The sequence below is a fragment of the Penicillium brevicompactum genome (genome assembly GCF_028827555.1).
Source record: "Penicillium brevicompactum strain IBT 35665 chromosome Unknown utg000006l_segment0_segment0, whole genome shotgun sequence".
Lineage (NCBI taxonomy): Eukaryota > Fungi > Ascomycota > Eurotiomycetes > Eurotiales > Aspergillaceae > Penicillium > Penicillium brevicompactum.
In genome coordinates, this window is record NW_026623209.1 from 1207354 (window position 1) to 1230051 (window position 22698).

Sequence of the window (22698 nt, forward strand, 5' to 3'; positions counted from 1 at the left end):
ATCCTCCTGGGTGTAATCGGGAGTGTGTGGTGAGGACACAAAAGGCTCGTAATCAAGCAATTCTGGGAATCCCTCGAATCGCGCGAATGAAGGTAAATCTGGGGATTGCGCGAGAATTCCACTTGAATCACGTTCTGCGGATCCACGTGTATTATTCAAAGAAGGATTCAAAGAAGGATACGGCTGCTCAACGATCTCGTAGACGGGAGCTTGTGCATAGGATGTAGAAGGATGGTGAGAAGAAAGAATGGGGTCCTACGTGAGATAAGAGAAGAAAAGTGTCAGACAGGACCATAATAGGCAAGCGGGGCCACCATGCAATTCAAGGCAATTTGCGGCCCCGGAAATCGTGAAGAATTGGAGGGAAGCGTGTTGGGGAATGCTGCAAAGTACTCACAGTGTCAGCTTCTGTCCCAGGACGAACGTCCTCCTGGCTGTTGTCCATTTTAATGGGATGTTTCGGCGGTCAGCCGCGAGAACTCATATCAAGGAAATCAGGACTCATGAATCAATCCTTATAAACTGAATTGAGCAATTCCAGACACTGGAAAATGGGCTATCGCACAACACTTGACCACGGTCACTGTTCGATGCAGTAGTTAGCATAGGCCCTCCGTTCACCCCATTGGGGACGACCGCCCAAAGGCCAGTCCGAGATCATGCCCAATATTCAGAAATCACTGAGCCAATTACGGTCTCAAAGACAGTAAACACTTCTCCGAACTCAACCGCTATCTGCAGGCTGAAGTGGGATGAGTAGGAGACAAACCTTGACTTGAGCGGATGCGAAACGAGCCAAACAGGCAAATTTCAGATCAGAATAAAACATCAGATCATAAATAACTCCTTGGACGCTGAAAATACCTTGAAAAAGGTGAAGTCAAGCGATTGACTCGGCGAAGGTGCCCTGGTGTCTCGGTGGGGCGACGACAGATTCACGTTCATCGACGGGGACCGCGAGGGGCTTTGTGAACGCGGAGACGCGGAGACTTAGGTCTTCCAACATTAAAACATTATAAAGATCAAAGACTTGCCAAAATAGCCCATAACAGGTTTCAAATACGTGACTACTTTACTTTAATCCGTGTCATCCCGAAGTCTGCGTCTACTCAGCCCTCTGTTCCCATGAGCCGCCAAAGGTTCTACTAGATGATTGGAGTCAAACGGATAAGAATACATTGCTCGTAATATCTACACTAGGGCTCTATGTGTGTAAATCAATTGTTTAACTGCAAGGAATAGCCGGCATGTCTTATCTTGCAGGGCCATCTTGGGGCACGGTCTATCACGTGATGGATATGTATACGCCAATAAAGGATAGTTGGAGGTTACTGGATCAACAAGACACATTCAACGAGGTACTTGTGGACATTGCAGCTGCTAACTTAATCACCAATGACCTCGGGACTTCATGGGTTGGTGCTTCCACAACAGCTCTCACAAAAGCAAATTTTCCATCTTAACTATTACGACTAGTTTAAAGAAGTATACTAACGTGCAATACCTGGGTATTCTGGTGATAGATAGGCATTGAACGCTCAAACATATGAAGTATAATGCATAAAACACTTTCAGAGTGACTGAGTAGCATGGTATTTGGATAGGTCTGATCACTCGGTTAGGTACATCCCATGGTGTGCCACGAGCATAAGAATAAGCGATTCACCACAAAGATTTCCAAGGTTCCAATGTTAATTTCGGTAAAGTTTTCAAACTTGCTTACCGAATCATACAAGATTTGAAGAAACAGCACATGGAGACAAAGAACATCCATTAAAGTAGATCTGAACCAAAAGATTCACCTGGGCAGCCGGCAACCTGCAGGGCTTCCCAGGTCACGGAATCTTGAACCATGTTGCCAACCTTGGAGGCCATGAGCGACAATTTATTCTGGTGAAGTCCATGTCACGAACCGCAAATTCTATGATATCATAAGATGATCAACCATGATAAGTCCTCGGAAATATTGCTCTTTTTTGATTTCCAAGGTTGGGAATGAGAAGCGACTTCACATCTGGGCAGGCGCAAACTGCAAGCACAAAGACCATACAAAGACCCAGACGGAGGTAGACAGGTCCCTCATTTTTCATTAGTATCAACACACTATGGGGGTGGGGGCAGGGCATCTGGCTATTGGACCGAAAAGCATAGACATCAACTGACGGCAGGCAATTTTGAGGCATGGCCTCGGTAGGTTCACTGACTCCAACAATTACTAGTTGGAGATTGGAGTTTCTGCTACCTCACTATCAAATGGCTATATTCATGGATCGCCTGACTTCAAACGTATGTGCAGTGGCTCAGCATGATGCTCTTGAAAACGACTCGGGAGGTCCCTGAGACCCGGGGGTCCTCTAGGCAAAACCGCTGCACTCAATAGGTTCGAGAAACAATGCAGTTGCTTGGTTGATGGGAACCTTACCTAAGAAGCCATAATTTTTGAACCCTGGCAAGGAGTTCAGTGACTATCCAAGACTACAACCACCTGGGCACGGTTCGCATCAAGTAATGGACAGATTGATGCTTGAGACTAGCTATGGTAAAATAGGAGCTTAGTCTGCAGGTGCAGCCAGCGCTCCGATAGAAAGCTGTAGATACAAGCTAAATCCATCCTTGATCACATATTCTCATTCCGACCACATCCAAACGGAATTGTCAAACCAGACCAGAGCCGAACCCAGAGCCCAACGTGTCGACCCCTGAGAGATGTCACACCAGAAAGTAAAAAAGGGAAATCCCGGGAATGATACGAAATCCTAGCATAAGGCCGAAACCAGCGCAGCGAAGGCTCGAACGCAATATAAGGATATCGAGCACGGGTGTGCCAATGGGCAGCAAGTACATTGAAAGTGAAAACAGGCAAGGACATGATAAAGGGTATTTTGGTCTCTCTGGGGTGAACGTTGGGTTGTCGGATGGATAGGTTAAAATGAAGATCGGCGTCTGTACATCACAACCTTCGCCAAAAATTGCGTAAATAATCATAAATGGTCATTGGGCAAGATGGTTTAAGTCGAGATCACCTGTGTGGTCTTCAAGGCATGTTTACCTGAATTGACCAGGGACCATGCCCCCACGAGGATCACCGTTGGACTGACCGAACATTTCAAGAAGGTGTCGGGACGAAGGTGGTCCCCCTGGGCCAGGATTGCCTGGACCGAAGGGGCCCTGGGAGCCGGGGCCGAGACCCATCATGGCCTCGGGGTTGGGAGGCATGGGTGGGAAGCCTGGAGGGGGGCCATTCATGTAGCCCGGAGGTGGCATCATGCCGGGAGGCGGGCCACGGGGGAAGGCTTGACGCTCATTGATGGGAGGCGGGTTGCCGGGCATGGGGAGCATGCCGGGTGGGAAGTTCGGGTTCATCCCACGGCCTGGTGTGGGAATCCCAGGAGGGGGGCCCATTGGGCTCTGCGCGTTGCCCTGCTGGGGGACAGGCTGACCTGTCCAGCCAGGAGGGGGGAGATGATCAAGACCTGGCGGGCGTTGAAGAGGCATAGGAGGCTGGTTTGGGCCTTGAGGGCGAGAGCCTCCGGGAGTCATGGGACCGCCTGGGGTCATAGGGCCTTGGTTGCCCTGAGGGAAAGGAAGATCGTCAAAGTATCCCATTGGAGGGCCGTTGCCAGGTCCGCGGCGCAGTTGCTGGTTATCTGGCCGTTGCATGTTGGCAATTGCTGGATCATCAAGGAAAGGTGGTACTTTTTGGCCAGATAGCCCTGGTGGGGGACGAGGCATACCTTCGGGCATTAACCCGGGTGGAGGAGCAATACCGCCGCCAGGAGATTGTGGGTTGCCAGCAGGCGACGGACCAACTCGGACCTGCTGCATCAACCGGAGAAGGTGAGCTCGCTCGAAGGACTGATCCTTCCCGGCCTGTTGAGCCATAGGACTATCCGGGCTGATGCCCATGTAATCAGGTCGGTGAGAGGGCTCTCTTGGAGGAGAGGATAAGCCAGCGCGATGCTGCTCAGCATGCATCATGGGAGGAGGGCGATGTTGTTGAGGTAGGCCTCCCTCGTTTGGAGTGCCATTCTGGGACCGTTGCCCACCAAGCATCTGCAAAATGCGCTGGAAACCTTCTTGGTCAGCGCTGTGGGTTGGGAAGGCAAAGCCCTCAGGTAATTGCGGAGCTTGTGGTTGAGCTTGCTGAAGTGGAGGCTGTTGGTGCTGGGAGTGGTGTTGAGGTGGGGGCTGAGCATTGAAATAAGGAAGAGGCTCAGGCTCTCTAGCAGGGCTCTCGGGCATGGGGCTGAACAAGCCCGCGAAGCGAGAGGATTTGCCCGGCTTTCCGGGCAAGGGAAAAGCGTCTTGTTTCGGGACAGAATCGGCAGAATTCGGCGTGTTAGCCTCTGGAATTTGAGGTTGAGATTTCGCATCGCCCAGGAGGCCGAAGAATCTTTCCATGGAATTGTCCGACATAAATTGGGCGCCGGAGTTGCTGAAAATTTCACCATCGGTGCGTCGAGTCTCAGGCTTTTGCGCTTCGGCAGGAGCATCTCTCTTCTCTTCAGCGCCGGCTGAAGGTTGTGCGGACCCAGATCCAGCCTTCATGCGCTCTTTCCAACGTTCAAAGTCTTCCTGTGTGTGCGCGCGCCGCGGCTCATCTCGCTCATTGCCATCCAACCATTCAGGCTCTTGCTCAAATTTGGCACCCCTATTCCACTCACGCTCGGTGCCGTGTCGGGTTTGGTTCTGACGCCATTCACGGTTTCGCAGAGGTGGCTTATCATCATCAGCTTCAATGCCATCCTGGTTGTGTTCATCGCGGAACCAGCTTCCTTCATATTTGGATCTCGGGGGTTGTCCCTCCTTTCGAGTGGGGAATCGGCCATCCTTGGGGAGAGTTCCCCGTTCGGCATTGGGCTCACGGGCCCCTTCCTTTTGATCCCATCGATCAAACTCGCCGTTTCGTCGGGGCTTGCGCTCCTGGTCTTCGGGACCAAATGTGCGACGCGGCCGCCCGGCATTCCAGTCTTCTTTCTCGCCACGCCGACCATTCAAAGGAGCCGGTTTCCCATCGCGACGATCCAAATCCTTCTCGACCCCATCTCTGTCTTTGAAGAATCTATCTCTGAAATTGAATCGGTCGTTCTTGGTGTCATCCGAATCGGTGGTCCGCACTGGTCGGTCGTTTAGATCGAGAGAGCCTTTCCCGCCAATTCGAGATGATGCGAAAGCAACTTTCGGGGGCCCAAGCACAATGTCCTCTAAGAAGGAAAAAGAAAAGCAGTTAGCGAATGCCCTCAGGTAGTAAAAGTTGGGACCTGGAGGATCGGCAGAAGGGGAAGATTCGTACCAGAGTTGGATCCTCGAGAGATATGCTTGGCTTCAAGTATGCTTGATCTTCTGCCCGAGCCAGGTTCGGTGGGATTGTTAGGATCACGAGGGGTTTGTTTGCGTTGGGTAGTTGTTGGGTCAGGTAGTGGCCTGTGTGCGGTCAGTCTGCTTGGCCGTGTGGGATAGCTTCGGGAAATGGTAGTGGCGGAGCCTACATACATCCATTCTTCGATCGGAGGTAGGCCAGATGGCTTTGCGATAAGGGGCGAGCCGCGGAGCCATAAGAGCTCATCGATCTCGTACCGTCGCGCCATGGCGGCTAGAATTTTGTGTGGTCTTGGTTCACGGGAGGGTTATGATGCGGTCATCTGTCGCGGGGCAGGCGAATATTTGTGGAAAAGATCGAGAAGGAGATACGCAGGTGATGGAATGGGAGAAAAAGATGGACAAAGGTAGGATTCGGCCTGAGTGAGGAGAAGCACACAAGCCACCTTGTGGCGATGGCGGTGACCACAGTGCGGGAACCCACTTCTCAATTTACCCTTTGATCTTTCTCCTGCTATGTACCCAGAGCCTGTTATGGTATACTGGGGGTTTTGCTCTGACTCTGTTTCAAACAGTCATCTTCATTATACAATCTTGTCCACCACTCCTCCCTCCTCAATCCCAACAAAATTGAGAATCTAGATGTTCACGGCCACACAAATTACTACCCCTCCAACAAACTCCTAGTACTATCGCAATGTTTTAATCCACATACTATACCAATATATCCGGGAACATTACAGTCATTTCCATATATGAAAGACTGTTCGTTTCAATACAAATCATCAACTCCTAGGACTGATCGCAGTTTTTTGGGCGGTGGAGAGGGGGGCAGAGATGTGGTTCAAGAGCTGCCCTTTCAAAGTGGGATTGGCACCTAGCTATACCCGCGGGAACGCCGAGTCTAGCCCTGCATGCCAGCAATGACGCCCTGCGAAATTTCACTACTCGCTGATTTTGTCACTGTTCAGGTCCAGGTGGTATATTCTTATATTGTGATCAAGCCACCTGCTTAACACACTGGAAAAGATCTGCCATAGACCATGGCAGTCTTCCCAATACTGTTTTCATTCTAGATGAGGTCATCGTGAGCGGTATAAATCCCATGAGTACCTACGACTAGATGGAATGAAAATACTCATACAGCTCAGTATATTGAGTGCACCTGCAATCGCAAATTGGGCTCCGATATGTCTAGCATTCTGCCATCTTGCTGGTTACAACATACTTGATGCCTTTGAGGCACTGAACGGTAGGTCAGATACAATGACTGCCCTAGAGGCAGGCCTGCGGATATGAGAGCTTCATGTTGTTTCACTCAAACCCCTTCGAAGTTGAACCTCAGAGGCGTTGATAACAAATCATTGATAAGAACAGAATATGTCATGCAGAGATAGAACAAACTTGGAATATTTGAACCTGCAACCTTGGAAATTACCCCGGAATCTTAATAAGATTGAAAGACTCAAGTCCACTTGGTACCTGATCTTATGTGGTCAATTATTCTCTTGAAGGTAGTTTCGCCGAATTATCTCCCGGGCCGAGCTAGCTCCTGCTCATACTACCTAGCACATGGACACGAAGTAGTCGTAAACTTGGTATATATTCCTCTATACTCCCTTGCATCCTAGCTGTCCGACAAGAACCTTAGAAGTATTTGAAGGTTCCAGGGTTGGTCAGAGATAGGCGAAGTTCTTGAACCTTGAACCGGATTTCGAGCTCCCTCGCATCTTGAAAGAGTAAATGCGACCCCGTGCCATACTGGATTTATCGCAGAATAGTATGTAAAATACGAGCCCCAGAGAGGTTATGCTAAGTGAAAGAGAGCCCTTTCCCGCATTCAACCATCACCAACTCGGAGGCCAGATTGGATAGACCGGTATCAGCCTACTAAGTTCCGAGGTCTTGACAATATACATCTATCAAAGCCCGGACAAGAAACATGGCGCCAAGCGCAGACAGGACAGAATGCGGGTATAAAGAGATGCACCAACCCTACAGTTAGTTTATGTGTAGGAATGTTGCGAAATCATCTCGCTCAAGTGAGAGTTGTAGGCCAGAGATATGAGGCTTGAAATGACCCTCCGGCAGGTCGGCATCGGACAAAAGCATAGCCCAGGAGGCGCAGTTGGCACATGTCATCGAAGATGGACCGGCATCAGGATGGCGGAGGCGACAGCTTCGGATTGGACAGTACTCACCCACTAGAGCAATCAGCCCTGGAGTCCTATTGGACAAGAAAGTACCGAGCTTGGCAACATAGGAAAGTGCATTGATGATTTGCCGTAGCCACTATCTGGGGGACAACACTTCTCAGATGAAAGCAGTTGGTCAAGGATTTTGCAACTTATAAAAACACACAGTGTCGCATCAGGATATAGTCCCAAAGCGTACCTAATCAGCAGCACTCTACTCCGCACGGAGTATTGTTACTCTCAGAGTACTCTGTAAGCTGCCAAGTATTACCACCCCCGCCAAGAAATACCAAACCCCCGCCGAGTCCTCCCATACACCTTGCCAAGGCATTCGGCCTTGGCTAACAGAGTAGTAGTCACTTTGTGCAAAAGTATCAAACAAGATCTTTGAGCCAGTCAAAGGCAGATTCCGAGCCGCCCCCAAAAACTACGACCGTGGAACCACCCCTCCCCGCGGTTTCCCCGTATCTTGGCAATTCCCATGCCTTGTATGAGTCCCCCCTTCGGATTACCGCATTCAGGCATCCGGCAGAGCATCAATAAGACGGAACTTTTGTATATAAGGGCTTGATCATCTTCGCCTGTTAGCCTCATTTCCATTTCCCCGTTAGACCCACCCTTGCGCTGTCCAAAATGTTTGGGATTCCGAAATTCTTTGGCTGGAGAGGTAGATCACTCAATCTAGCTATAAGCTCCCTTGGCAGTCTTGATTTCCTGTATGTTGCTCCTATCATTTGGCGGACATGGCTTTCAACTAATAACTGACCTTCTTTCGAAGACTTTTCGGATATGACCAAGGTGTAACCGGTGGACTGTTGGATCTGCCATCTTTCATTAAATACTTCCCAGACATCGATCCCAAAGATCCACTCATCGATGGAGACCCTGCTCTTCAATCACAAAGGAGCTTAAACCAAGGGATTGCAGTTGCATCCTATAACTTGGGCTGTTTCTTTGGTGCTATCTTGACTATCTTCATCGGAAATCCGCTAGGCCGACGGAGAACGATTTTCTGCGGATGTATCACCATGACCATTGGCGCACTGCTACAATGTACTTCATACAGTCTCCCACATCTCATTGTGGGACGAATCATTACAGGCGTCGGCAATGGAATGAACACAAGTACTGTACCGACTTGGCAATCGGAATCATCGAAGGCCCACGATCGCGGAAAGATGGTCATGATAGAGGGAATGCTTATTACAGCTGGAATCACTCTGAGCTACTGGGTTAACTACGGTGAGTGAGATAATTCTTATGCATATTTTGAAAAGTTTAAACTTGCTGATTGCAATCCAGGAATGTCATTCATCGGTGAAAAGGAAGTGGCCTGGCGATTCCCAATAGCATTTCAGATTGTGTTTGCCGTTGTGATTTTCACGTCAATTCTCCATCTGCCCGAGTCTCCTCGATGGCTCGTTATGCAAGGTCGAGATGATGATGCTTTGGAAATTCTCGAATGCCTCAACGAAAAGCCCAGAGACGACCCCAGCATCGTGAATGAGCTTCGGTCTATCAAGGAAACGGTCAAAGAGATGAACAAAGGCTCATATCGGAGTTTGTTCAAGATGAGCGAGTACAGAGAGTTTCACCGAGTGGCTTTGGCCTACATCAACCAGATGTTCCAGCAGATCTCTGGAATCAATCTGATCACCTACTACGTGGGACCCCAACCAATCAATAGTTACACATTGCAATTGTACTGACATGAGATCTTAGGCTCCCTCACTATATGCAGACATCGGACTCGGGCAAGGCAATCTCCCAAAGTTGCTGGCTGCATGTAACGGCACAGAATACTTGATGGCTGCATTCATCCCTATCTTCATTATTGAGAAGGTTGGCCGGCGCCCATTGATGTTGTTTGGAGTATGTGAGCTATCTAATCCTCGCCCAAAGCTCTGGCTAATATGTTCGAAACACAGGCCGCTGGAATGTCTCTGTCTATGGCTGTACTTGCGGGTACAAACTATCGTTTGGTGTACCTGGGCGATAAACAAGCAGGTATTGGACAAGCAGTATTCCTATTTGTCTTCAATACATTCTTCGCCATTGGCTGGTTGGGTATGACATGGCTTTACCCAGCAGAAATTGTGCCACTGCGAATCCGTGCCCCAACGAATGCATTGGCTACCAGGTAAGCTAAGTGCAAACATTTTGAGAAAGTCATTCTGACAAGTTTATTAAAAGTGCCAATTGGATCTTCAACTTCATGGTTGTGATGATTACGCCAGTCGCATTCGCAAACATTGGATATAAGACCTATATTATCTTCGCCGTCATGTAAGTCATCTTTACACCTATGCCGACAAAGGTCCAACTGACAAACACAGAAATGCGTTCATTTTCCCTTTTGTGTACTTTTTCTTCCCCGAAACTCGCTATCGCTCCTTGGAAGAAATGGATGCTATCTTCAAGAAGTCTACGAATGTCTTCAACGCTGTTACTATTTCTATCAAGGAGCCATTCCGCTACGATAAGCATGGCGAGCTGAAGCCAGAGTACCTTGAAGAAGCGACTCATCACGAGAGCTCCGATGTGCATGTTGCGGGCGCCAAATTTGACAGTGATGAGAGTGGCACTGAAATCAAGGCTTGAGCCATGGAAGAGGCAAGAATATACGCACATACAATCCTGTGATCAGACTGGGAGCTTGTCTTTATATCTATATACCCACCGTTTTAATCTGACCTCAAATCATTATAGCCTTTGCCGATCGGTTTATTGAAAGTCGTGTTCATATAAATGCAGCGGTTGGGCAAAATGTCCCACTCATTTATAGTAAAACCAGTCTTGCCATGAGTTCTCGACATGTGACGCGGCCAAATTTCAGCAATGTCCACTTGGATAAAATGATGTCTTCGAAGTTCGCTCCAAATAATGCAGCGCGAATGAATGAGTAGCATAGATGGCTATGATTCAAAGTGGAACGTCAGGCGGGTGTCATCAGTAGTCCCGCTTTTATCTACCAAAGCTCCACAACTCTTGTCCACAAGTCGATGAATCCACGATACCAAAGGACTCCTTTCACCACAGATAATAGATATGAGACACTAGACAACCGGGGATTTTGTTTTGAGAAGGAGGCATCAGGTGTTGACTTCTAAGGTCGTGGCTTGAGCCACATCCAGTCCAACGCGCCGGTTAGGCAAAATGTCTACCAGTGGCAGAGCTGACTGCGTTTCATAAGTGACTACAATTGGGACCCTAGGAAAGATTTTTCGAAGAGATGGTAGGAGTTTTGAAATTGATAGCTATGGAAGGCAGCGGCAGAGATTTCACTCTGTTTTATTCAGGGCCGACGCAAGCCCGGGACAGTCCACGGTGCCGATCCCGCATAGTAATAATGTTCGATAGGAATTATTATGTGACGCCCCCTCCCCATGTAGCACCCATGTGATTTCGCGGAGAAACCTCAATATAGAGAATGCCTAGGGAAGAGAAACGCCTTTACTCTCCAGGGCCGGGAACGGAAAGAAACCCACGAAGGCCGAAGCCATTCGAATAACCTTCAGCAAGCCACAATGTGGAGCCCCAATGGATTTGCACACCGTAGTGTGCAAACTGTAGATGGAGAGAAAAGAAAAAGGAGAAAGCGCAAATGCGAGGGGCCGAATTTATTTGTCTAGAATTTCAGCGCTAGAGCTAATTGGGCTTCGGCTTGCGGGTTTCTCCGGAGCTCGTCAGGAACCAAACCTTCGAATAACACACTTCGTTTCTTGATCAGATTTCATCTATTGGACTTGTTTGTGTATCTGGTCTAGTTTGGAAGTTTGCACGGCCGTATTCGCAGTCCCAGTGGCCGGTGTGCATGAGGCGTCAGCTGGGCACTTGTGCTAATGCCATGTTTCTGGGCGTGGAGAGGGCTCCTCGAAGTCGAAAATTGTCTCGCAATGCAGCCATTCCCTTGACCATTTATTTTCAGTTGAACTTTCGTTGTTGGGATTTTGTTGTCGGCTCGACAGCAGGTTTGGCAATACGGGCCAAGCATGCAAGCGTTGCAGAGAAGAAACGCAAGGACGTAAGATTTGTGCCCGAGAGATAGCGAAGCCCCAGGGCAGGAAAATGCGGTTTTTGTATACCAAATAGTAGACTGGAGAGAGTCTTGAAGAGATGAGAAGAGTAAAGTACAGGAGTTCCAATGTTGTATTGGCAAATCTCGCTGGATGTTTTTTGGGATCCTTCCAACATGAGCTGTTTCCATCAGAATGTGTGAATATTAAAGCTGGACTTGTCGGAAGTCTTCAAAACTATTCAACTTTCATGTTTCTCTAGTGAAATGCAAATGGAGGTCTTGAGGCATCGAAATTTCCCATAATCAAGTTGTGAACGTCACTACCCATCCATTTCAGGTTAACGTATGTCAGCCTCAAACCAAATTAGCGAGGCTCTCTCTGGCTAAGGAGTGCTGCTATCTGGCTGATGCCCACGTCCAATCCTGCGACATAATCACCACATGAAGATGTATTGATTAAATCAGCTTGACAAATCCCCGCCACAGACCGGTAGAAGCAAAGATACCTCGAGGGTCAACCGCTCGTTGGATATGTTTCAGCTTCTCTGCGTTCTCGTCGCCATAACCAGCAAAGATAGAGTCGACTTGTGTTGCCGATGCGTAGTTCATGTACTTGTACCTGTTTGCAATGCCCATGTCTTGGGCCGTACCATTCAGCCTTTCAATGATGTTTTCAGTCATCCGATTCACGGCAGCATCATCAGTACTGTTTGACCACGCGGTGGAGATTAGAACCACTTCAAGAAATGTTAGTAAATCTTGCCTTGAGTCCTTTCCCGGGTGTGGAGAGGCACATACAAAATAGAGGATCATCACGATCAATTCCCAAAGCATTGCCACCTCGCTGTCTCATTGCTGTAATGGCGTTTCGCTGTATGGGATAAGAGATGAAGTTGGGCACCAAGCCAGGTACACTCTTGATCGCTTCCACCTCTTCTTCGAAAACCCGGATTCCTTCGGACAAGAACTCTCGCGACGGGGAGACGGTCAGTGTAGCAAAGAGGTGTCTGCAGGAAAGCCATCAGTATCTGTTCAGGGAGAGACAGACGTTCTCTAGAAAAGCGCACCGTGTAGTCCCTAGAGACTCAGTTCCGCCGGCCGCTTGGCTCATAAGACCCAGGTTAGTTCTTCTGCTCCGAGTAGAAACTTGATCGATGGCGTGGAAAACGGGCGGGCTGGAGATCGGCTTTGCGTATCGCTGAGTGCCACTCAAGACAAATTCATCTCCACCGGAGTTGTATGTGTAATACAAATCATATCCCATCTCCTTGTCACTAGCGAGTCTCTTGTCCGTATACAAATCATAGACCTTGTCGAGGACTTGGCTCGACTGGTTAGCTGAGTAGGTCGTCATACTTGTGTAAACTGGACCTTGGGAAAATGTCCGAACAGTAAAGGCCGTGACAATGCCAAAGTTGTTTCCACCTCCACGGAGTGCAAAGTATAGGTCAGGGTTGTGCGTTTCGGAGGCAGTGGTTATTGTGCTGTTTGCGAGAACGACCTAAGAAGGGATTAGCATTCAAGTAGATTAATGATCAACGGAACCCGTACCTCATATTCATAGATATTGTCCAAAGACCATCCGTACTTGTTTGAAAACGGAGAGGTACCACCACCAAGCGTGAATCCACCTACACCAACACTGCCGACTCGTCCACCAACAAAAGACATGTTTCGGGATTCCAAAGCCCTGTATACCTGTATGGTGGTAGCTCCACCGCCAACTCGAGCCTTGTTGGCATGCGGAAGAACCTCAACATTCGTCAGACGGTCAAGATCCACAGTAACTCCACCAACGGAGTTTGAATCCCCGGGGTTTCGAGAGTGACCACCCCCTTTCACAGCGAAGTGACACCAGTTATTCACGAGGATCTCCAGTATTTTATAAACCTCAGTAGCCGAGGATGGCTCAATTCGACACGCCGGGTGAACCTCTTGTTGTTTTGCGTCCCAAATCGAGAAATTATCGTTCGAAGGCCAATGGAAAGCCGAGCCGAATGCGGAAGAGAGCTCAGAGCACTATATATGGTAAGATAAGAGGAAAATTTCTTGGTAAGTTGATCAGACTTACCGCTTGTTGGCAGTTTGCAGTCACTCGATCAGACGCGTCGTTGGCAAAACCAACATCATTGTGCTGAGCGGCGTAGACTGAAGTAAGAAGAAACACGAGGGAGGAGAGTACTCGAGGCATGGTGGTATGCTTCAATAGAGTCAAGGGACCACCAAGCGAAGATTGAAGTGGAAAGACAGACAATAAATTGAAAATATTTTTGGTTGTACACTCCATCTGCGGAGTGATTAGCTTTTATAGCCAAACCCCTTCGAAATATCCTGCCAAGCCGCTCATGTTAGCCAAGAGATGCAACGATTCCAATATTCGTGCCAACTTGCCCCGAATTGTTTTGCTCAAACAATGGCCGGTGATTTACGCGTCATGCTGCAACGTCCATGCTGGCTCTGGTTAAGATCACCCCTGATGTAACTTCTGAGCCTGCGGAGGTATTAGATGTGGATTTTTAGAAACCAATCAATCGTTGGCCAAGACCAATTCACACTGGCTTAATTCCGGATCTTATCGTTGCCTGATTCTCCCATAGCCATGGTAGGTATCCCGAGCAATCAAGGGTCGAAGTTTGTTAAGAACAAATTGCAATAGATATGGTGACTAGTCCTGGAACTTTTGTACCGAGGGTTGAAGTGGGGACTGAAAGAGAGACCGACGGATTCAAATCAATGGGACTGCAAATTGCTGACAACTCTCATCTCCGCGCTCAGTTGTGGGGGAAGTGGATCAGTACAAGTAGACTGTCACCCGTTTGCATTAGCGGTATTTGAGGATAGGAACATGGCAGATCTGCATCAAACTTCTGTACGGGCAAGGTAACTTTCATGAACAAACAGATGTGAGCTCAAAATCTTAAATTAGAACATGCGAAGGACATATGTGGCTTGACCAAGGACAGTACGTGAGACATAGATACATGATACCAGAAGGCGCAAGAAGTCAACTAAGTGCTCTGCAAAGTACATTTATTACTAATTAATACAAAAAAGTGGCCTCTCATTCCGTTTTGCCCGCCACTGATTCGTAGACTTTGCCAGGTCAGAACAATCTCTTATCACCCAGCCCCAGTATCTAGCAAACGGCTCAGTTACTTCCCAACCCGCCGGATCCCAAGGATCACTCCAAACAACGATGCCGCTTGACGCCGTCTTTGGACTCCCGTCACCCTTCATATCCAAGCACAGCTGTGTCTCTTCTTCAAAATCCCCAGCAAGGATAAGATTGTCTCTCAACTGGGGGATAGGAAGCAAGTCCAACCACGGGTGATGTGGGATAGAACATTGTATCGCAGTTGGCTGGAGAGTGATTGGAAGGGAATGAAGGGACGCATCAGGCCAAGGGCCTGCAGTGTTGAATGGCGAAATTGCATCGTCGTGGAGCTGTTCGGGGCCGAGACCCAGGATTTTCGTGTTTTCCATCAGGGCTCTGGTAAAATTCAATGAGATTAGATGGAGTAGCATATCACTCCGCGGAGAGCCCAAGTTATAATGATAAAGGGCAGTCTGCTCTAGTTGTGCCATTCTTCTTATTGTGGCAGGGTCACGAGACTTTAGTATGCGCACGTTCATAATCTCCTCCAGGGACTCGAAGTTGTTGGCAGTATGTGCTGATTGTGTTTGATCAGCCAAATGGAGAGGATTAACTATGGTGGACCCATGTCCTTCACTAGCAAGAGGGTCATTAAGCTGTGTTTTGTCTGAGTCCACAAGGTTGGGTGTGCTTTTATTCAATAGACCTGTTGGGTGATCGGTCAAGATGAGGCTTGCCAAAAGTAAGACAATGACAGGCAAACTTACGTCGCGCTCGTTGATTCAGGCGATTCTGCAGTCTTCTGCGTGTTTTTCGGTCGGTAATGCCGGACCAATCCTCTTCTGGCCACGCGCTGACCCGCTGCGAGAACGATCTGAGGGCGATCATTTGGGACGGAATGTCAGCCGATGGGGCCATATTTGCGGTAAGGTGTGGTATGGAAACAATCTATGCAGATTGATGACAGGAAGTGAGCGCCAGTGGAGTGGTTTGGCTGACACAGGGGATGAAGGATAAAGCAAAGAGCAAGTCCCCAAGTATGTTCGTGGTCTGAGGCTAAATGCCCCAGCGGATCCAGAGAGCCAATGATACAACGGCAGTCATCATTTCGATCCGAAAAATCTCCATTCGACCCACTTTGTCATACGCCTGCATGACGCTAGCCCATAAAGGGATTAGCGCCTCTAACGGCAGCCGCCATCCTATCCAGGTCCATGGGACTGACTATCATCTTTCCAATTCATTTTTATGGTTCAATCTTCGTGATATCACTTGGATAGAGTCCCGGATCGGACTTAAGCCTTTTCGATCTGAGTATATAACTTTCCCTCCTACCTCGTGGCTTGTTTAAACACCTCCAGCTGTTTCTTCGTCTTAGACTATTCACACTCATCTTCTTTGACTTTTGATCCGTCAAGAATCGTATTTTCACGATGATCAAGACACTTTTTTTGGGTGGCCAAGAGGTGTCTGTTCCCGGCTTCGGTGCCATGGGCCTCAATTCTGCCATGGGGACAGACTTCAATTTTGAACAGTCTGAGCCCGTTCTCTCCAAAGCCCTCGAGCTCGGATGTACATTCTGGGACACTGCGGTGAGTGTCAACGTTTGTTTTCTATCAGTCCTTTGCGCCGGAATTTGTCGTATCTAACTTGTATTGTTGCGAGTGCAGGTGGCCTACAAGAACGGAGAGAACGAGAAACTGATTGGAGAGTTTGTGAGAAAGCACAATGTTCGAGACAAGCTTTTTGGTGAGCATATCAGCTTTGAACTAGCTATGGATATTGAAAGCCCTGGAGAAAGCCGATAACTAATTTATGAAAATTCAGTTGCCTCGAAATGTGGATTTGAGGTCTTTGGACCAGAGAGAAAAGTCACCAACTCAGCCTCACACATCAAAGAATATATCGAGGGGACAATAGATAGACTTGGCTTCACTCCAGATCTTTACTACCTTCACGGAATTGATCCCAGTGAGTAAAATCCATCGTCATCGGCCAATCTCAACTTTCCAAGGATTCAAAACTTTGATTGCTAACTCATTGCCCGCACTCAGACACCCCACTGGAAGAGTCTATCGGCGCTCTGGATGAGCTTCGGCGCGCCGGAAAAACAAAGTACATCGGCTTATCTGAATGTTCTGCCGAAACTCTGCGCAAGGCAAACGCAAGTACGTGTCATGTATTCAACGAGATATGCAAATCGAGACTGACGTAATATAGTTGCCAAGATTGACGCGGTTCAAGCCGAGTACTCTGCTTTCGAAACATTGCACGATACCAGTGGGTTGATCGATACAGCAAAGGAGCTGGGCGTGGCATTTGTGGCATTCAGCCCCCTTGGACATGGCTGGCTCGTGGATGACTTCCAGTTCAAGTCTCCGGATGACTTTGCTCCTAACGACTTCCGACGCACCGGTAAGCCGCACTTTTGCTCACAATGAAGGTATTATCAAGTTGCTAACTCTTGCGATTACAGTCCCGAAGTTCCAGGGAGAGAACTTCTACAAGAACAAGGCTATTGTTGATGAGATCAAGAAGTTAGCAACCCGCAAGGGATGTGCTGTTTCGCAGATTGCTCTCGCCTGGGTTGCTGCACAGGGTTTGATTACCATCCCTGGAACGACCAAGACCACCCGGTTGGAAGAGAACTGGGCATCCCGTGACATCGAATTGTCTGAGGATGAGCTCAAGCACATGCGACACATTGTGGATGCTGCGAAGCCCACAGGCGAAAGGTTTTCTGCTATATCCCAATCTATGGTTGGTCACTAGATTCATTGAATGCTGGCAATATTTGAATTTTGCAGCCTAGAGAGCTTAACATCAAAACAATATGATGGGCTATTTTTTTGAACTGGGAATTATAGCACCTCTGACCTGATCATCAGAATCATGGATATTGTGAATGCTAGGTACCTGATCTTTGGTGACCATAGCACAGGGGCTTAGATTTACTTGCATGGTTGCCATAGCGCCCTTGTCTCTTCTAAGGATATACAAAAAAGCATGTTACACACTATAGCTGACAATCAAACATGAATTTGGGATATGATTCAATGATAATGATAATAAAAAACTAATACGTAAGGAGCCTTCATGGCTGCGTGTAAATCCTGCTTTTCTGCCTTTCTGAGATCACTGGATAACAACTGGCGAAGCTACATTCTCTCCATAAAAGCTAGATCCAAGCCTGGAGGGGGAGAAGAAATTGACATCCGAGCAAGAGCTTGATCAAGAGAGTTGGACTCAGGCGGGTAGCTTGCCATAAATCGCAGAAAGAGATCGAAAGAGGGATCATTCTTGTTAGAGAAGCTCAGAATTGGGGAAATAAGCAGGCCGATCTTCCCAGTAAGCACTTCATAAGAAGCTTGGATGATTCGCCCGCTGCGGGGTCCAAACAGAGATAGCACGAGAATCTAGGGGGCTCTCATCAGTATTCGTCTGAATGGAAGAGGGAAGGTTGCGTACTGGAATGATGGGGTAAGGGGTATACTCCCGCTGAGTGCGACGGAAAGCAAGACACTCAGTTATGGCTCCCAGCTCGTTGAGAAGAATTCGATCAAAGGGACCAATGGCATCAGTACTGATGATCAAGCGGATGGAAGGGCCTGTTTGATAGTCGCGACCTGCGTGGTTCTTCTCACGCCACACTTGGATGGACCAAACTTGCCATGAAGGGAAGTTTGTTCCTAGTTGGCTTCCATGACCAGAGAAGAGAAAGTGCTTGTTTCGGCTGTGAACCACACGAGGACTATCATGCAAGCATCAGATTAGTCCCTTTCTGACATTCATGGATAGTTCGACGTTTGACTCACTCAATGACAGACCATCCAAGCTCAGTGCACAACCGCGTTGCACCATTGCTTCGAAAAGTAAAGTTGGTATTGAGAAAGGCCAACACGTCCTTGTTTCCCTTGTTGATCTCACTGGGACTAAGGCTTTGGGCGAGCTGCGAGTTGGGATCCACGGCTGGAAGATCCAAACGTGCTTTCATACCCTCCCAATTAGCCGCGTATGCTGGTATCTCCCACCTCTTGATTTCATGCTCGTCGAAAGGCTGGAAGAGACATTGTTTGTTGTCGTTGATAAAGAGTGGGTTCGAAATTTCGAAAGGACCGACCGTAACTCCAATGCGTTCGAGTTCGACTTTGGAGAACGAAGGCTGATGAGAGGTGTACAGGAGCCTGAGGACACGGTGTAACATGTCAGGCTCCTGTCTAATTTCCTTGTCGTAAACACTCGCCATTGTGCCTGGACTGATACAATAGCAGCGCAAATTAGTATGGGGATAATGCAAATGAAGAGATCAAGAGCAAGTGGTGATAAGGGAGAAAATTCGCACCTGGCTACAGAGCGCGGTTGCACGGCAGGTAATTGTCAGGAGGGAATGATCAAAGTACAGATGGGAAGTAAAAGCTCGAGATGGAAAGGTCGATACAAAAAGCTGGTTATAGTGGCGCGGTCACGAGCTCACCGAAAGACTAGGGAAGCGAAGTTGCTTTGGGAAGGCACGGCATCAGAAACATGGAAGTAGGTTATTATATTGTACAAATCAAACACCTAGATCTCTATGCTTGAATCTCATCAATTACCCGACCTAGAGTTCCATTACTCCAAGCGTCAACGCGTTCGCGATCACACTTCTCATAAAGGGCGTGGGCCAACGCCGCAAGCTGAGCATGCTCCTTAACATCTGCCTCTGCAGCTTGGATTTGAATCCAGCTGATAACACCGGAACGAGTGATCAAAGTCGTGCTTCCACCAACCTGGACAGCGCGGTAAATGATGTGCAAGATCTTCCGACGGGCGGCAGGGCCGAGTGTTGGCGACTGGTAGAGGGAAAGGAGACGCTCAAAGACATTTGCACGTCGATAGATTTCCATGTCCTGTGAATTATCAGTAAATGCGAGGTCAAAATTTTAAAATGGAAACTTACAGCCTCGGTGCGCAGTGCCTTGATGAACAAGTTGAGCAGCCAGTCAATCTCATCGAAGTAGCCATCATCGAGTTCAGGCTCGTGAAGAAGAACCTTGTCAACCCAGTATGTAGGGATCTTTTCAACTTCCCACATTGGGGCCTTTTGGAGGAATTTGTTGACTTTGCCGTAGACCTTGTGAAGGGGGTTTGTGAGAACGGCCAGACAGTTTGCGGCACATTCGCCAACAATCCAGGGAACAGGCTTCTCCATGCCAACGTTGTTCACAGTTTCAAGTAGTTCTCCACACAGGGTGAAGACAGTGCGCCATTCCTCGTACTTGGACTCCTTAAGCTTGGCCATGAAGCGGATGAGACCGGCAAATGCCTGCCTACGAACCTCTTCGTGTTCGGAACAGACGCACAGCATCAGTTCAGCGATGTGATCTTGGTCAATGGCTTCTTCGATGTCCTCTCGTTCCCACTTGTGAAGTGCGTTGTGAGTGGTGCCTTCTGTGGGCAGGAAGCCGTAAATTTCGTCGAGATCGACCGTTGAGGCCTTCTTCGGCTGTGTGGGTACATTGTCTTCAGAGTCAATGTCCATTTTATCTTCATTTTGCACGTCATCTCCTTTCAAGGATTTCTTGAAGAGGGATTTGACCTTCTTGGTCTCTGTTGCTTCGATCAGTGCATCGCGAGCTGCCTTGAGCGTTTTGGGGCTTTCTCCCGCCTGCTTCAGGTTTCCAAGCAAACTAGCGATCCATGATCCAATTGCAGCTTCGTTGGACGCATCTCCAGCTTTGACCACGAACGGCCACTGCTCTACAACAACAGCAACAAGAGCGCTTGTAGTTTCCGAGTCAGCAGATAATGACTGAAGCAAGTCTAGATAATGAACAGGCTTTTTGGCAACGCGGGAGACACAGTTGTCGAAAAAGATCAACTGTTGATGCAGATCACTCGCCTCAGAACTTTCGAGGCTGGACAAAATAGAGGTAAATGCATGTGGGGAGCTCTGTAAAACACAGTTCTCAACTAGGACTGTTTTGAGCAGGGTGGAGATTCGCCGCGAAGAATCTTTATCCGAGGTGTCCATGAGGACCTTCAGAATAGAAGTGAACGGTGAGTACTGCATGTTTGCTGGCTTTTGCCACCAGCGCAATGAAGCTGATTGTTGGGCAATCTGGAGAATGCTTTGCAGTTGGCCCAGGAGCAACTCAGAATCATCAGCGCTTACATCTGGGGCCTCGAGACGCTTCAGTACGTCAACCAGAACCAGCGATACATCGAAGTTCTCCTCCAGAGCAATATCCGGCATCACTTCATAGTAACATGTCAAAAGCTCAGCAACTGCCTCTTGTTGAGTCAGATCCTCTTTTTCTGTTCGGCGGAAGAGAACAACAACATCCTTAACAGCGGGACATCGGCGGGAGAATTCTGCAAGAAGCCTAGAGGTGGCTTGGTTCCAGAAAAGTTGGCCTTGACCATGGTCGGCCTGGAATATCTTGAGGGTGGCTCGAAGCTTAGCAAAAGCGACGGTGAGAATTCGGACGGCGAACAAAGTGATAATTTCGGCGTTTTGGTTGAGGCAACGAGTCATGATCTTCTGGCTGAGAGGACGAGGCAAAATGTTTTCAATGACAATGGAGACTGGGGGTGGCAGGATGGGCTGCTTGTCCTTCCATCCACAGTATGCGGGAACAGGCAGTTGTACTGTCGAGAAAAGGAAGGCGGATTCAGCCATCCACGAGGGCGTAGCTTTCGGGTCTGAGATGAACATAGTCTTTCGGGAAAAGTAATCGGCGATCAACTCTGGCGCAACCTTGAAAATTGTCACCAGCAATTCAATCTGGAGACTATCCTGATCTGGCCGAAGACACTGGATCAGGAAAGACAGGGAACCATTCCTGACTGGGACATTGTCTCTGTATTTATCGACATAGATCGGCGAATCGAGACCCAGCTCAATGCACGCATCATCATCGACGGGCAGGGTCTCCGGGTCAGTTCCGACCGGGTACCAGCCAGTCTCCGGTAACAGAACACCGAGTCCAGCAGTCTTGCAGACATTCAGCACGACCCGATGGATTTCATTGGCAACAATGACCCCGTCAGGGTTGGGTTCATCAGACTCTCGGTCATAGCCATAAAGTGTCACTAGGCGCTCCAGATTATGCCGATTGAAGAACTTGCTCTTTGACTTGCGAGAGAGATTGGCATCTTGCACCACATCCCTCTCAATGGCCTTGATGATTTCAAGAACGCTCTCCCGAGAATCTTTCCGGATATATTCAAGGAAAGATCTGGTGATCTTATGCTGCTCAATGATATCGCCCTTTTCAGATGCATGCTGCACTCTCAAATTCGCAAGCAGGTATCGCTGGGCGTTGAGTCTGAGAGTTGACTTGCTGCGCTCGCCCTCGGAGTCTTCTTGCGCTTTGTTCGGGGTCAGGAAGACTTCCAATCGCTTGAAGGTAATGTAACGTCTGAGATATAACTGTCGCGCGACGGCTCCTCCGTCGAAGGTCACCATTTCCGTGAGCAAGCGCAAGCATGGTGAGATCAAATGCTCTTTTGACTTAGTTGCAGTAAGACCGCGATTGAAGAGTCGCAACTGATCCTTCTGCAACAAGTGCTTGCACAGCGCGATACCAAATTCTCGGAATTCCAGCTCGGAGGAGATTGTTTTGAAGAAGAGCGCGAGTATGGACGGTACACCGGTCAAAAGGGGTTCGTTGTTGTTTCCATCTCCAAAGGCCCACGAGGCGATCAAATCCGGGAAGCACACCGAGGTCTCGTCCTCTTTGCCGGAGTTGGAGATTTGCTTGTCGCAGTAATTTTTCAGGACACGCAGTTTCTCCGTCCTGGCGGCTTCGTTCTCTGCATGTGGGATTGAGAGGAGAAATTCTTTGAATTTGTTGATGCCTGGGTATATCAGTCAGTTTACCAGCTGCTTCGGCAGTCATCCGTCGCCCTCACCTTGCTTTGCCAGCGGAGCATTTTGCTGTACAGCTAGCAGCTCACGTAGCTGGGACGGGTTCTTGATGTTTGATGTGATTGGCGTGGGATTCTCTGGCTGCGGGTCATCAAGCTTTCTCCGCTTTGCCCGCGACGGGTGCTCTGTGATGTGCGACATGATGTTGGGTTGAAGTGTATTT

The 22698-nt window shown here is 48.6% G+C and overlaps 6 protein-coding genes across 6 annotated transcripts; 2 read left to right on the forward strand and 4 right to left on the reverse strand.

Annotated features, from left to right (window-relative positions):
• Positions 1 to 3045: 3045 nt before the first annotated feature.
• N7506_008653 (uncharacterized protein) lies at positions 3046 to 5588 on the reverse strand (the record flags this gene model as incomplete). Its single annotated transcript, XM_056957946.1, has 3 exons — positions 3046 to 5204; positions 5294 to 5424; positions 5494 to 5588. The coding sequence occupies 3 exons, from the start codon at positions 5586 to 5588 to the stop codon at positions 3046 to 3048; spliced, it is 2385 nt and encodes a 794-aa protein (XP_056807336.1).
• Positions 5589 to 8147: 2559 nt separating this feature from the next.
• N7506_008654 (uncharacterized protein) lies at positions 8148 to 10115 on the forward strand (the record flags this gene model as incomplete). Its single annotated transcript, XM_056957947.1, has 7 exons — positions 8148 to 8230; positions 8293 to 8756; positions 8817 to 9178; positions 9237 to 9386; positions 9443 to 9654; positions 9708 to 9800; positions 9851 to 10115. The coding sequence occupies 7 exons, from the start codon at positions 8148 to 8150 to the stop codon at positions 10113 to 10115; spliced, it is 1629 nt and encodes a 542-aa protein (XP_056807337.1).
• A 1873-nt stretch (positions 10116 to 11988) lies between these two features.
• N7506_008655 (uncharacterized protein) lies at positions 11989 to 13723 on the reverse strand (the record flags this gene model as incomplete). The annotated part of the gene is made up of 5 exons (XM_056957948.1): positions 11989 to 12269; positions 12331 to 12539; positions 12600 to 13033; positions 13084 to 13551; positions 13604 to 13723. 5 exons carry the CDS (start codon positions 13721 to 13723, stop codon positions 11989 to 11991), a joined length of 1512 nt encoding a protein of 503 aa, XP_056807338.1.
• Positions 13724 to 16059: 2336 nt separating this feature from the next.
• N7506_008656 (putative aldo-keto reductase (AKR13)) lies at positions 16060 to 17398 on the forward strand (the record flags this gene model as incomplete). The annotated part of the gene is made up of 6 exons (XM_056957949.1): positions 16060 to 16218; positions 16297 to 16375; positions 16454 to 16597; positions 16681 to 16794; positions 16847 to 17041; positions 17103 to 17398. 6 exons carry the CDS (start codon positions 16060 to 16062, stop codon positions 17396 to 17398), a joined length of 987 nt encoding a protein of 328 aa, XP_056807339.1.
• Positions 17399 to 17983: 585 nt separating this feature from the next.
• On the reverse strand, positions 17984 to 18872 carry N7506_008657 (uncharacterized protein; the record flags this gene model as incomplete). Its single annotated transcript, XM_056957950.1, has 2 exons — positions 17984 to 18377; positions 18442 to 18872. The coding sequence occupies 2 exons, from the start codon at positions 18870 to 18872 to the stop codon at positions 17984 to 17986; spliced, it is 825 nt and encodes a 274-aa protein (XP_056807340.1).
• A 322-nt stretch (positions 18873 to 19194) lies between these two features.
• Positions 19195 to 22676, reverse strand: N7506_008658 (NPA1/URB1 family protein; the record flags this gene model as incomplete). The annotated part of the gene is made up of 3 exons (XM_056957951.1): positions 19195 to 19512; positions 19563 to 22465; positions 22520 to 22676. 3 exons carry the CDS (start codon positions 22674 to 22676, stop codon positions 19195 to 19197), a joined length of 3378 nt encoding a protein of 1125 aa, XP_056807341.1.
• Between the last annotated feature and the right edge of the window lie 22 nt (positions 22677 to 22698).